The sequence below is a fragment of the Octodon degus genome, unplaced genomic scaffold (assembly GCF_000260255.1).
Source record: "Octodon degus isolate 3935 unplaced genomic scaffold, OctDeg1.0 scaffold00016, whole genome shotgun sequence".
NCBI classification, from domain to species: domain Eukaryota; kingdom Metazoa; phylum Chordata; class Mammalia; order Rodentia; family Octodontidae; genus Octodon; species Octodon degus.
In genome coordinates this window covers 21,347,606-21,363,437 of record NW_004524592.1, presented here as the reverse complement: position 1 = coordinate 21,363,437, position 15,832 = coordinate 21,347,606, and the positions used below count along the sequence as shown (strand labels likewise).

The 15,832-nt window shown below is 40.2% G+C and overlaps 1 protein-coding gene and 1 pseudogene across 1 annotated transcript in view; both read left to right on the top strand.

Moving 5' to 3' along the window:
• Window positions 1-958, top strand: part of LOC101560406 (ubiquitin-60S ribosomal protein L40-like) — a 1,163-nt gene extending 205 nt beyond the window's left edge. Inside the window, exon 2 of the mRNA XM_012513708.2 lies at window positions 588-958. Coding sequence (XP_012369162.1) covers window positions 590-958 — 369 coding nt within the window. The 5' untranslated portion in view covers window positions 588-589. The remainder of the gene's footprint in view (window positions 1-587) is intronic.
• Window positions 959-2,081: 1,123 nt separating this feature from the next.
• On the top strand, window positions 2,082-3,066 carry LOC101560013 (annotated as a pseudogene).
• Window positions 3,067-15,832: the final 12,766 nt, after the last annotated feature.

Genomic DNA, 15,832 nt, shown 5'->3' with positions numbered 1-15,832 from the left:
GATGCAAAGATGAACAGCATGAAACTAATAGGCATCAATGAGAAAGAAAGATTCAATACAAATGATATAAAAAAAATGGGCAGAAATAATAGCAGAAAACTTCCCAAATATGGGGACACAATCTGACATTCAGTAACCAAAGCATATAGAACTCCAAATAACATCAACCTAATTAAAACTACACCCGGACATATAATAATCAAGATCCCAGGAATTGAGCAAAAGAACAATATACTAAAAGCCACAAGAGAAAAGAAACAGATCACATTTAAAGGAAAACCCATCAGAATAATGGCAGATTTCTCTTCACAAACCATCGTCAAGAAGAACATGAAGCAAAGGACTACAAGTCTTGCAAGAAAACAATTTCCAACCCAGACTGATACACCCTGCAAAACTCTCTTTGAAGTTTAATGGAGAAATGAAATACTTCCATGTCAAAGAACAACTAAAGAATTTCATGATGACAAAGCCAGTCCTACACAGACTACTAAAAACTCTTCCAGAGAGGGATCAAAATGACCACAGCTGCATGAATAAGAATGGAAATTTTTCTCTTCAGTGAGGCAGCCGAGCAGCAGATGAAGAGATGCAGATCTTTGTGAAGACCATCACCCTCAAGGTTGAGCCCAGTGACACCATCAAGAATGTCAAAGCCAAAATCCAAGACAAAGAGGGCATCCCACCTGACCAGCAACATCTGATATTTGCCGGCAAAAAACTGGAGAACTGTTGGACCCTCTCTGACTACATCAAAAAAGAGTCCACCCTGCACCTAGTGCTTCACCTACGAGATGGGATCATTGAGCCGTCCCTGTGCCAGCTTGCCCAGAAGTACAACTGTGACAAGATGATCTGCCGCAAGTGTTATGCCCACCTGCACCCCTGTGCTGTCAACTGCCACAAGAAGAAATGTGGCCACACCAACAACCTGCGCCCCAAGAAGAAGGTCAAGTAAAGCTCAACCAGCCCCTCATCCAGAAGGGCACCACCTGCCCAATGCCTGCAGCCTTGGGGCCTGAATAAAGTTTTCCTCCCTTGACTAGAAAAAAAAAGAGAGAGAGAGAATGGAAGGAACCTACCAAATATGGCAAACAATTAAACATAGGAGTAAAAGAGGTATACAAGAGCAGGTAAATAACATGTCAATCATAAGTCAATAAATCTCGATTATAATCATCAATGTAAATGGACTAAATTCACCAATTAAAAGAAATAGACTGGCATGGTGGATTAGGAAGCAAAATCCATCAATATGCTGTATACAAGAAACACACTTAACTCATGAAGAAACTCATAAGTTAAAAGTCAAAAGATGTAAAACAATACTACATGCCCCAGCACCTCAGAAAAAAGCAGGGGTAGCAATCCTGTTTGGAGACAGTCAAGTTCAAACCAAGAATGATCAAATAAAATAAAGAAGGTCACCACATAATGGTTAGGGGAAAAACACAAGAGTAAGAGATAACAGTCATAAATATGTACACACCAAACGTGGGAGCACCCAACTGTATAAGACAAATCTCAATGGACATGAAAAATCTAATATCCAACACGATGATCTTAACAGGACACCTTAACACCGCCATATGCCCCAAAAAGATAGATGGGTCAAACAGACACAAAATTCGCAAAGAAGTACAGGAAATGAGCCAGATGTTTGAACAAGTGGATTTCGTGGACATATACAGAGTGTTCCACACAACTACAGCTCAATATACATTCTTTTCAGCTGCAAAATGGATGTTTTCTAAAATAGACCACATATTAGTCCATAGGTCATGCTTAAGTATATGCACGAAAGCAGATCCCATGCATATTATTTGACCACAGTGGAATGAAGCTGGAAATAAATAGCAAAAAGAAATCAGAAAAAACCCATAAATGCATGGAAATTAAACAACACCCTCTTCACCAACCAATGGTTTAAAGATGAAGTTAAATAAGAAATTAAACAATATCTACAATTCAATGAAAGTTCAAGCATAATTTATCAGAATTTATGGGGTGCAATGAAAGCAGTTCTCAGAGGGAAATTTATAGGTTTTGATCCCTGCTCTGGAGCCAGTGTCTACATCACCATGATGACTGGACAGAAGTTGATGAGAGTTGTTAGAGTTTTTGAATATGGTGGACCTGAAGTGCTGAAACTCCAGTCGGATGTTGTAGTGCCAGTTCCCAAAGAACATCAGGTTCTAATCAAAGTCCACGCATGTGGTGTCAACCCCGTGGAGACATATATTCACACTAGTACTTATATTAGAAAACCACTTTTACCTTATACCCCTGGCACGGATGTGGCGAGGGTTATAGAATCCATTGGGAATAATGTGTCTGTTTCAAGAAAGGTGACCAAGTCTTCACTAACAACACTATCTTGAGGGACTATGCAGAGTACACTCTTGCTGAAGACTACACTGTGTATGCACTGCTTGAGAAGCTGGACTTCAGGCAGGGCACCACCATCAGTATCCCGTACTTCACTGCCTACCGTGCTGTGCTCCATAGTGCCCATGTGAAAGCTGGAGAGAGAATTCTGGTTCATGGAGCCAGCAGAGGAGTTAGACTAGCAACATGCCAAATTGCTAGAGCTTATGACTTAAAGGTTTTGGGCACAGCTGGTAGTGAGGAAGGATGAAAGATCGTTTTGCAAAATGGAGCCCGTGAAGTGTTTGATCACAAAGAAGCTGATTATATTAATAAAATCCAGAAATCTGTCTGTGAAAAAGGAATTGATGTGATTATTGAGATGTTGTCTAATGTAAACCTTAATAATGATTTAAAACTTCTGTCATATGGAGGACGAGTAATAGTTGTTGGTTGCAGAGGCTCAATTGAAATAAACCCATGGGATACCATGGCAAAGGAGACTTCTATAATTGGAGTTGCTCCAATTCAGCCGAGGAGGAATTTAAGCAGTTTGCATCAGTTCTTCAAACAGGAATGGAGATTAGTTGGTTGAAGCCTGTGATAGTTTCTCAGTATCCACTAGAGAAGGTTGCCCAGACTCATGAAAACATCATACATGGCTGTGGGACTGTTGGGAAAATGGTTCTTCTGATATGATTCTGCTTTTTTGGGCTTCCAGTGTTATGAGTAGATTTTGTGTCCTCCATGAAGTTTACACTGTCATTAGTAACATTTATTTGATTCCGTGAATTTGACTTAACAAGATCTTCCTTTGGGCGTAGGGACACTAAAGTCTATTTCACAGATGGCAATCACTTTTAATGCCTTTTATCTTAATCAAGGAGCCATTGTAGTAGGAAAGACCATGATGTGGTCACTTGGAATTGGTGTACATTCCAGAAATTCTTAACTGATTATTGTTTAAGTCCATGCCATTGATTAACACACGCAAATTCAAAGTAAGATTGATTTCCAAGCCTACTAATTTATATCCATTGTAAGTTAATCAGTTCTGATTATCCCATAGCCAATGGGACTCCACTGACTTTCTAGACTGAAAAAAAAAGAAAAAAAAATCACCTTTCCAAACTAATCTCATTAATAGTTACTTAGAAGGGATGAATAAATAATTCCCAAGGAATTTATTGGTTTTCCCAATGTTCCCCTAAATAGTAGAAAATTCACTGCATTGCTGCATGGTTGTCAGCAACTGCCTGTGTGCTCACTGGGGACAGTGCCTTTCTTGTGTCTATGAGGCAAGGTAGAGAGTCACCAACTTATCACTTTGTGATTGCCTCAATTTTCCGAGTAGATTTTATTATCTTTTTTGTGTGGAGTGGGTCAAAAATTTTTATTTAACAAGTTCACAAATTTGACACATTAAGGTGGTCTGCTTTTGTTTCCCAACACCATATTCTGTAATAAATTCTACAGATCAATTCTGTGTGATCTAGTTTGCTGTTATATAGTACAAGTGTCCCATGACTTTGGTGTAGCTGCTATGGCTACCTACAGATGGTGGTGTTGTCAGCCTTTGCATAAACCAAGTAAAGCAATATCTTCTTAGAAAAAAAAGAAAGAAATTTATACCTGTGAATTCACACATTAGGAAAACAGAATGGGACAAATAAATACCCTAATGCTGCAACTCAAAAGTCTAGGAAAAGAAGAGCTAACCAAACCCAAAACCCAAAGATGGGAGGAAATTATAAAGATTAGAGCAGAAATCAATGCAAATGAGATGAAGAAAACCATACAAAAAATTAATGAATCAAAACTCTGATTCTTTGAAAGATTAAATAAAATTGATAAGCCCCTAGCTAACCTCATCAAAAAGAGGAAACAAAAAAATCAAATCAAACAATAAGGAATGAAAAGGATGAAATTAACATAGACCTTATGGAAATTCAGAAGATCATCAATAGATATTTCAAAAATCTTTACTCCAGCAGAACTGAAGACAAGAAGAAATGCACAGATTCCCAAAAAGGTACAAATTACCAAAACTGAATCAAGAAGACATAAAAAGTCTCACTAACCCAACAACAGCCAACAAAATTTAAAATGTAATATAAAACTTACCGACAAAGAAAATCCTAGGACCTGATGGATTCACAGCTGAATTCTACAAAACATTTACAGAAAATATAATCCTAACACTCCTCAGACTCTTCAGTGAAATTGAAAAGGAAACAATATTTCCACAATCATTTCTGGAGGCAAGTATTATACTGATGCCAAAACCAGAGAAAGATGCAACTAAAAAAGAGAATTACAAGCCAATCTCCCTCTGAACATAGATGCAAAGATCGTCACTAAAATCCTAACACATAGACTACAGCAAATCATCAAGAAGATTATACACCATGACCAGGTAGGATTCATCCCAGGGGTGCAAGGATGGTTTAACATATGCAAATCTATAAATGTAATACACTATATCAACAGAGTCAAATCCAAAAACCACACAATCATCTCAACTGATACAGAAAAGGCTTTTGGCAAAGTCCAGCACTCATTCATGATCAAAGCCCTAGAGAAAATTGGAATAGATGGCCTCTATCTCAATCCGATAAAAGCCATCTATGACAACTCAATGGCTTAACAAAATTCTAAATAGGGAAAAACTGAACTGTTTTGCTCTCAGATCTGGTACAAGACAAGGATGTCCTCTATCACTACTCCTATTCAATACAGTGCTGGAGTCATTAGCTAGAGCCATTAGACAAGAGAAAGAAATAAAAAGAATAAGAATAGGTGAAGAAGTTAAACTATCATTACTTGAAGATGATGTGATACTCTACCTGAAAGATCCAAAAGACTCCACTGAGAAGCTCCTAGAATTAATAAACAAATTCAGTAGCATAGCAGGTTTTAAAGTCAATACCTAAAAGTCAATAGTATTCCTCTACACAGATAACAAACACACTGCGAGAAAAATTAGAGAAATAATACCCTTTACAATAGCACCATGAAAAATGAAATGCTTAGGAATTAATCTAATAAAAGAAGTAAAAGATCTATTCAATGAAAATTACATTACTCTGAAGAAAGAGATTGAAGAGGATCTCAGAAAATAGAAAGATATTCCTTGCGCCTGCATAGGAAGAATTAACATTGTGAAAATGGCTATATGCAATCCCTATCTATATACCACTAACATATCCCACAGATCTAGAGAAATCATTTCTAAAATGTATTTGAAACCAGAAATGATCTAGAATGGCAAAGACAATCCTAAGCAACAAAGGGAAGGCAGGAGGCATTACAATTCCTGACTTGAAATTATACTACAAAGCTACTGTGATAAAATCAGTAATGGTACTGGCAAAAAAGTAGACCTGAGAATCAGTGGAATAGATTAGAAGATGCAGATTCAACTACAAACACACTCATCCACCTTATCTTCGACAAAGGGGCCAAACATGTTCACTAGAAGAAAGATAGTCTCTTTAACAAATGGTACTGGAAAAACTGGTTCTCTACATGCTGAAAACTGAAACTAGACTGGGTCCATCACCATGCATTAAACTAAAGTCAAAATGGATTAAAAATTTATATTAAAACAGAAACACTAAATCTCTTGGAAGAGAAAGTAGGTGGAAATCTTGAAGCCATGGGGTAGGCAAACATTTCATGAACAAAAATCAAACTGTGTGGGAAACACTTGAAAGAATTAACAACTGGGACCTCCTCTTATTGAGAAGTTTCTGCACATCAAAAGAAATTATCAGCAGATTGGAAAGACAACCCATAAATATGGAAAAAACTCTTAATGGTAACTCAGATGAAGGTCATCTATCAAGAATATATAAAGAACTAAAACATTAGAGCCCCAGAATTTAAGAGCCCAATCCATAAATAGGCATCTAAGATGAATACACACTTCTCAGAGGAAGAATTACAAGAGGCAAATAAATACATGGAAAAATGCTCCAAATCACTGGACATTCGAGAAATGCAAATTAAAACATTGAGGTACCATCTCAGCCCAGAAAAAAATGGCTATTATAAAGAAATCAACCAACAGCAAATGTTAGAGAGGCTGTGGGGGGAAAGGAACCCTTTGCCACTGCTCATAGGAATATAGACTGGTGAAACCATTATGGAAATCAGTGTGGAGACTCCTAAAAAAACTAGGACTGGAAATCCCATTCAATACAACTATCTATCTCCCTTCTGGCAATTTTCCCAAAAGAACTGAAAACATCATATCATAGTGATATATGTTTGGCTATGTTTATAGCAGCACAATTTATGATACCCAAATTTTGTAAACAACCAAAATTCTCATCACCTGAGGAATGAATGAAAAGATGTGGTATTTTTATACAATGGAGTATTACTCAGCTATAAAGAAAAACAAACTCGAAGACTTTGTAGGTAAGTGGATGCAACTTGAGACTATATTCACAAGTGAAATAAATTCAGACTCACATGTGTAAATATTGTATTGTCTCCCGAGTGCAAGAACTCAAAAGAAGAAATAAAAACTAAAAGATATAACAGACACAGTTAAATGGAAAAAAACAAAACTTAAGGTTTTAGCAACAAAGAGAAAGGAGAAAAGTTAGGATATAAAGTAGGGGCAAAATCATACATGTATGTATACGAGATGGATGAGGCAACAGTCCTAAGAATTTCCATCAGGTTTTTGAAATAGCAGTTAATGGGTACAATTCTAACCCTGACTAACTCTGTATGTTGATATCTGTGAACTAAGAAACTACATTGAGGACAGCAATGTGTAATACTAAAACCATGCTTGAAACACTTGTCATCTTGGTCTTCTAAATGTGTACCCTTTCTAATGTCATATCAGTTATTACTATACTCTCTTTAAAGTAAATTTTTTAAAGGAAAAAAGAAAGAGAGACAAGAACAAAAATTTAAGATTTGTTGAAAGCATGTGGTAATTTTTAATCATATATCCCATCTTGCGTAACTTTATCTGTTAATCTGAGCAACAGATTTGATGATAAAAATAGATATTATATCAATCACTGTTAATCAGATATTCTTGTTTTGAGAATCTGTAACCTATGTATTGTTGCATGTTACCCTGTTACTGTCTTTGCTTTTGTTTTTCTTGCTCCTGTTTTTACTCTTCAAAATAAAAGAAAATTATGAAATAAAGCCATAAAAAGGAACAAATGCTGATAAATGCTACAACCAGGATTAACCTCAAAAACATTCTAGGTGAAAGAACCCAGACACACAAGCTCACATACTGTATGATTCTTTTATATGCTATATTCGTAAGAAACAAATCCAGAGAGACAGAAAATAAATTAGTATAGCATGCAATTAGAGTTTATGGTTTTTAGTAGGAAATGCTTTTTAAAACAAATTTTACTGAGCTTTTCCTGCACAATGTATTTGACAGGGCATCACAACATCTCCAAAGCAATCAACCCTGAAGATCAAAGTGCTTTTTTGTAGGGGGAATATAGTTTTTCCTGGAGGAGCTTAACATATCCAAGACGTGTGTGATGTCTCATTTTAATTATTTACTACAATGAGTGGGATATGGAGCTGACTGTTAAGGTAGTGCACATGTATTTACTCCTGTCACTAATGGGTCTGGATCTAAAGTATGACTCAGAAAACTCCCAGAATTAGCACTGGACAGAAACTTCTGCCCATGGGTGGAGCGTGTCATCAGGGAGACTCGAGCAGTCATCTGTCGGTGACTGTGTAGCAGGTTGATTCCATGGTCACTTCATTACCTGAATCTTCCAGACCACCCATTTTGTAGGCTTCTGGGACACTCCTGGCACCCAAGTGGGACCTTTGTCTGATGCAGGAATCCAGGTCTTACAACCTGGTGGCAGGTACTATTTTGTCACTTGGCTGCTCCCATGTCACAGAAACAAAGCCAACCCAGATAGCTTCACAACCTTGGTTTCACAAGGCTCCTATAATGACTGATGGGTTCTTTGCAGCAACCTGCATTCAGTCCTAAAGTCAAGCATTACGTGAGGTCCCATGGGCACCAGACTCAAGGCCACACTCTCTACTGCTCCACCCCTAATTCATACCTGCGACAGACACCCAGCTGCCCAGGATGGCACATGAGGGCCAGGTTGGAGGTACACCTACCCTCTGGAGTGTGGAACTGAGAAAAAAGCCTGCAGAAGTCTGAGAAAGGGGCTTGGCCCTGACTGGCAGGGAATGCTGGCTGGTGGGAAGTATACCTGGTTGTGCACATGTCCTTGGACCGGGGGCCTCTGACACTGGGAAGAGGTGCTTTGCTATAGAAGGGCACCGAACGGGTGCTAGAAGAGAAGAATAAGGGTGGTGCTGCTCCAGGCTCCTGTCTGGCACATTTTGCAGTTTTAAACAGTTCCATTCACCTCAAGTTCAAGAACCTAATTTCACTTAGAGCCTGGACATGTTGGCAAACCTGTAATGCCAGCACTCTGGGAAGCTGAAGCAGGGGAATCACAAATTCAGCTTAGCAAATCATCGAAAACTGTCTCAAAATTAAACAACTCCAGCTTGCCGTACCGGCCCCACCCCCAAGGCACGCTGAGACTGCCATTGAGACTGGGCGTGGTGGTGTGCACCTGTAAGTAATCCCAGCACTTGGGAGGCTGCAAACAGGAGGATCACTATAAGTCTAACCTGTAGTGAGACCCTGTACTAAATGCATTAAGAAAAAAAATTAAACAGGTGCTAGAAGCTCAGGCTTAGCAAACAGGTTCAGTGCCAAGGCCCCTGGTTTTAAGAGAGAGAGAGAGAGAGAGAGAGAGAGAGAGAGAGAGAGAGAGAGAGAGAGAGAGAATCGTTTCACTTCAGAGTCACCTTGACAGAGTGACTATAAGGGAGGAAGATGAACAGGGACAAGCCCATCACCAGCCCATCCCAGGGAGGCAAGAGTGATGCACATGACTTGTGACTTCAGATGTCTCTGCCCCACTTACCAAAGTGGGACTCACTTGTTTCCCCCACAAAGCCAGGAATCCAGGTGCTAGGACTAAGGGAGGTGGAAGGGGAAGGTCCAGCAGGGAAGTGAGTAAGGCCCTGCCCTCCTGTTGTCCCCGGGCCACCCCATGAAGGGACCCATATTTTCTCCTGTGTCACCTTCTGGGGTGGCAAATATGCAGGGTTAAAGTATACTACTTTGTGCTCGTACCCCTTTTTTCTCAAGCCTATTCTTCACTTGCTGGGCCTTTGGAGCTATGAATAAAATGGTTTCTCTACTTGTACGTGTATTTTTATTTGTTTTATAGTCAAGTTGGGCTGAAGTAGAGCTGACTATTCCTAGAGGTAAAGACCCTGAAACGGCTTTAGGATATTTGACTTTTAACCCAAGTGTTTCCAAGGCTGTGAGACCCCTCTGAGGAGTTCGTGTATAGGCACTGTGTAGGTAGGGGACAATCACCTCAGAGCACCAGTATTTTAAGTGCTGTAAGAAGCTATGGAGAAGACACAAATATGCAAAAGATGCAAGCTATATATGTTAGGAGAATTATGATCCCAAGGGCAAGTTAGAGCATGTAAATAACAGGCCAGAAGGAGGAAGGCCAAGTGCAGAAACAAACTCAGTCTGGAAGACAGAAGCCTCAAGACTACAAATTGGAACCAAAATGTCATGTTTTGTGAGGACTATAAATCAAAGGTCTCAAAATGGTAGGCCACAGACTGAATGTAGCCCACAAACGTGTTTGGTTTGGCCCACACCAGGCTTTAAAAATAGGAGATTTCCCATTTAAAAAAAAAAAACGTAGATTTCCATCTTCTGAAAGCTAGCAGGCCTGGCAGGCATCCTCGCCGTCCACTGGCAAGCGTGGCTGGGGCTGCAGGCCATGGCCACACTGCTCCAATTTACCACGTTTCCATCAGCTCCACTTACCCTGCTCAGCTACATGCTTGCCTGCCCCAGCCAATGAAAAGTGCTCTGTGAGTGCAGCTTCCAGCCCTCTCTCTGCTTGGAAATACACAGCCAATGTCTGCCCTCATACCTGCCTACTCCCCATCCATGTGTTACTAGCCCAGAGTTATCAGCAGAGGACAACTCCTGCCATTTTCAACACCTTGAGTGTCCTTCCCAGAAGATTATTTTTTTTCTCCTCTGCTGCAGTGTAGCCAAGGGAGAGCCAGTCCATAAATCTCCTTCCCAGCACTTTCTGGCCAATGGCCTTATTAGAGAGCCACCACCCAGAGCTCTGTTTCCAAGGCAAGTTTAGGGTTGTGTCCTGCCTATTTTGGTCTAAGTTGAGTTTGAATCTTAGGTCCCAGTAGCTCTCCCCCAAATCTTACAGCATACTTTATCATCTGGCCATCCATAACCAGAGGAAGTTGGGTTTTGTTTGTGTGTTTTTGCAGTACTAGGGTTGGAAACCAGGACTGAACCGACTGAGCTACATTCTCAACCCTTTTGTGTTTGTTTTATTTGGAAAAGGGCCTTACTAAATGACTAAATTGCTCAGCCTGCACTCTACTTTTGATTCTCCTGCCTAGTTCTCCTAGAATGCTGGGATTACAGGCATCCACCACCAAATCCCGCTCTAGAGGTTATGTCATAATCTAGCTGAGAGGTGCAGGAAATGGAACTCAACTATGGGGAGTCACCTCGCAACAGCCCCTGCAGCTTCCATTAACTGGTGACTCTTAAGGAGGCGAAGGCTTCCGGAGGCCATGGGAAAAGACACAGTGGACATCAATAGTCTAAGATCATCTTAAAGAGCAGTCCTGTTTCATGGAGAGGACTGGAGAGCTTGTCTTATTCTAATAGTACAGTCCCTCTCACTGCTTTGTAGGACCCTCTTGTCAGACACACCTGAGCAGGAGCTGTCAAGAGGGACGTATCTTTTACAGCTATAGAGCCTGAAAATACATGTTATTATGAGTTTATTACCCAGCAGGATAGGATTTGGGATTTTTCAAAGAGTATGAGCTTTGGGCTGGGCAGATAGCTCAGTGGATGAAGTACTTGGTTGGCAAGCACAAGGTCATGAGTTCAATCCCCAGATACCACAAAATAAATAAATAAATAAATAAATAAATAAATAAATAAATAGTATGAGTTTTAAGATCTTGTTCTATAAAGAAGAGCCAGAGCATAATGAGTAGGAATATTTATTTAATGTGTGTGTGTCTGTGTGTGTGTGTCTGTGTGTGTGTGTGTGTGTGTGTGTGTGTGTGTTTAGGACAGGGTCTACAGGGTCTCACTACCCAGATCAGGTAATGATCCTCCTATTTTCAGCTTCCCAAGTGCTGGGATTATAGTTGTGTACCACCAGTCCCAGTCTCAGTCGCAGTCTCAGTGCGCCCTGGGTGCAGGGCCGCCACAGCATCTGGAGTCAGGGCTTGATCCCTAGTCCCTGAATCTGCCTAAGCAGGTGCTTTAATCCACTAAACTATCAGGCCATGCATAGGAATTTAGAGCCAGACAGTGACTGAATAAGTTACTTCCTGAGAACGACAGTGACCCAGCCAGCAAGGCCCAGGCTGATACTCTACCCAAAGTCTTTTACCCATCCATGCACTTTTTCTTTCCTCATTGTTGAATGGTAAGAGCTCTTTATATGTTCTGGGACCATCTTGCTTGCCAGGTATGTAATTCAGGTATATTCTTCCTTTCTGTAACTTGCCTTTTAATTATTTAATTGTCTCTTGAAGATCAAAACTCTGAATTCAAGAAATCTAATTTATTAATGCTTTCTGTTAGAGCGCATGCTTCCATGCAGTGTTCTAAGAAATCTTTACTTAACCCAAGATTCTAAAGATTTTCTCTTAGATTTTCCTCTCGAAAAATAGTTTTAGTTTTTTAAACATTGAAGTCTATGGTTTATTTGCATTAGTTTTGTGCATGGTGTGAAGGGTCAATTTTTCTTTTTTCTTTTCCAGATGGACATCTACCTGTCCCCTTACCATTACTGAATGATCATTTCTTTCCACTGAGTCACAGTAGCAACTATCAAAAAATCAACCAACCGTATGTGTCTATCAACTTCTGAACACTCTACCCTGGTCCACAAATCAATATCAACCGGCACTGTACTAATGCCAGTACCACACTACCTTAGAATATGTAAGTCTAGGGGCTGGAGAGATGGCTCAGTGGTCTAAAGCACCTACGTGGAACTAGCTTGGCAAAGCATCAGGGACTGCGGTTCAATCCCCCAGCACCACATGCCAGCCAGCCCCGCCCTCTGGTGGGCTGAGCTGGCCACACACACACACACACACACCACACTCTCTCTCTCTCTCTCTCTCTCTCTCTCTCTCTCTCTCTCTCAAATAAATAAAAAAATAAAATAAAATAAAAAAATAAAATAAAAAGAATATGTAAGTCTACAAGATGTCCAGAAACTAGGTAGCATTAATTCTCCAACTCTTTCTTTTCACAAAAAATTATTTATTTACTATTTTTTTGCCATTCCAGTTCTTTTATCTTTCTTTGTCAATCTTTAGAATCACCTTATCAATTTCTTTGTAATTTTCTTTGTATAGGTCTTACACATATTTCTGGTAAATTTATCCCTAAAATACTCTTTTTAGTGTAATTAAAAATGGTTGCTGTTTCCAATTTCAATTCCAACCCAACAATGAGAGTAGTTAGTAAAACAGTTGATGTATTAACTTCACCTTGTGTTTTGAGACTTCATTAAACCAGGTTTTGGGAAGGGTTCTTAAGATTTTCTATGTATACAACCATGTTATCTGAAAATTGAAACAATTGTATACTTTTCATTTTTTTTCCTCTTGTTTTGTTGTCCTGATTAGAAATTCTAACAGGTAGATATGAGCATCCTTATCTTGCCCCAAACGGAAGGGAGAAAGCAATCCCCTTTTCCGTAATGTGGATAATATTATTTTCAGGGTTTTTGTAAATGACTTGGCCAAGATGTAGTGAGTTCCATTCTGTCCCCAGTTTACTGAAAGTTTTTGTTTTTCAAGTAAGAATAAAAAAGTTAGGACTGGGGAGATAGCTCAGTAGAATAAGCGCTTGTCTGGGAAGTGCAAGGTCCTGAGTTCAATCCCCAGTACCACAGAAAGAAAGAAAGAGAGAGAGAGAGAGAGAGAGAGAGAGAGAGAGAGAGAGAGAGAGAGAGAGAAGAAAAGTTAGATTTTACTGAAAATTGTTTCTATTCTTCTTTAAGTGATCACCTGTGGAACTGAGGAAAGAAAGGGCATATGCTTTTAGCTCTCTAGGATGTTGTTCATTATGTCAACTTGAGAAGTTTAGAAGTTTAACTAAGTGACTCCATAGTGGGCCAGGATCCTCATTTTGAAGTGCAAGATGAGGACATGGAGATTGTGGGGTGCTGGGCCCATTCTAGGCGGGCAGCCTGCCTTCAGCAGAAGGGAGGGAACGATGCTTGCTCTCCCCACTTTTTGGCTCTTGCTCCTTTGCTGTCTTCTGCTGCCATGAGCTGCTGCTCCGCTGCCACACACCCCTGCCTTGGAGCCAGCTGAGCATGGCCTGAAACCCCCACAAACTGTGAGCTAAATAAACCTTTCCTTTCTTAATTCTGGGCATCAGGTATTTTGTCTCAGCAATAAGAAAAATGTAACTAAGAAAAAAGGTGAGGTGTCTTTTCTCCTTTGGAGTATTTTTTTTATTTTGTACACGTAACAGTCATGTATTGGAGCGCATCCACGCTTTGGATCATTATGTATCCTGATGAACTCACCTCTTTTTAATTATGAAAATATTCTCTTTATCTCTAGCAAGGTTTCATTCTCTGACATCTGCTTTCCCTGATGCTAATATGGCCGTCCTATCTTTCTTGTGCTTAATGTTTACATAGTATACCTTTCTCCTTTCATCTGAAGTGAGTTATTTGTATAAATACTATGGATATTTTATATACTATAAATATGTTATTTATTCTTATTTTTATTCATTCAAACAACTAGATTGATTTTATAACTTACATTTATTGTAATTATTGATATGGTTGGGTTACAGGAGCATCTGTTTTGGAACTCCTTATCTGTGCTTATTTTCTTTTTACCTCCCTTTCCTCAGATCTTCTTTTGGAGTAGTACTCAACTGGCAGAACAGGAGTACTCAAGCTGATGGAGTATGAAACTAAACTGATAACCCTCCTTGAGATTGTTTCACTAGAAGGCCTGACAGCACATGGCGAGAGGACAGATTTATCAGGCCTAGTCTAGGTAAAGTGTGAATTGTAAATTCTTTTCCAAGGGAGAGATAAAGACTTAAAGATTCACCACTCCTTTCTCTTCCAAAAGGAGAAAAACTCTAAGTTCTATTTAAATGAATTGCTGGGGGAAGGAAAGAAGAGATCAGAACTTGCATCAAGGAAGGTAAAAGGAGAAGTCTGAGCTTGCACATAGAAGCAGGGGAGTCAAACCCCAAGAGCCCCAAGGCGCACTGCTGCAAGGGGTGTTGCCCTGAGAGTCAGAGTTGGGGATTGGGTGCATCACTGAGGTCCCCATGACTACCAGACCTTGCTGGGAGGGAAACCCTTTCACCGCCCCACCCATCCTCCTCTGAGTACTCTATGGCTGTGTTCCACCTAATGTTACGACTCAATAGCTTTTGCCAACTGAGAAGGGGGCTACCAAGATGCGCGGGGCCTCTGCTTTTGCTGAGGGCTGACCTGAGAGAGACCTACAGTTTCATTTGCTGAGGCTTCAAAGCATTTTTATGCCCAATGATGAAATGTAGCTGACAAGAAAACAAAGGGGGAAAGCTGAAGGCAGACTAAGCTGGTGTTGAGCTGTGATTCTGTGCTCATCACTCCCTGCCACCCTGAAGTTTAGAGTAAGTTAGGATTATGTTAGGCAAGAACTGTCCTGAAAAGAATCCTGAGAAGTGTTTACCAAGAACTGAGTAATTGCCAGCTTTTAGCATCGTTGGGCTTCCTGCAGCATTGTAGACTGCATGCTTGTATCTCCTCAAAAATCATCTAGTGTGGGCCAGCCAGATAGCTCAGCGGATTAAAGCATATGCTGAGGCAGATGCAGGGACTGGGGTTCCATCCCTGGTGCGTGTGCTGGCCCTGCCCCCGGGGCACACTGAGACAGCAATTATGACTGGGCATGGTGGTGTGTACCTGTAATTCCAGTCCTTGAGAGGCTGAAAACAGGAGAATCACTATGAGTCTGAGCTGTGTGGTGAGACCCTGTAGACCCTGTACTAATACATAAAATTTTTTTAAAAGATTATCTTAAAAAAAAGTCATTTGTCATAATCCTAATCCTTCATGTAATGGTGCTGGGGAGAGGACTTGGTTAGGGCCACCAGCAAGCTCCTTCCTTTCCCCGTGTGGACCCTGCAAGGCCCAAAGCTTCCAGAACCTTCAACTTGGTCCCCAGCCACAAGAACTGCAAGATGAATTTCTATTTTTTAACCAACCCACCCATGGCTAATGGTTACAGCAATCTGAATGGACTAAAGCAACAAAGAAATAAGAATTCACAACAATAAGAATTATACTGG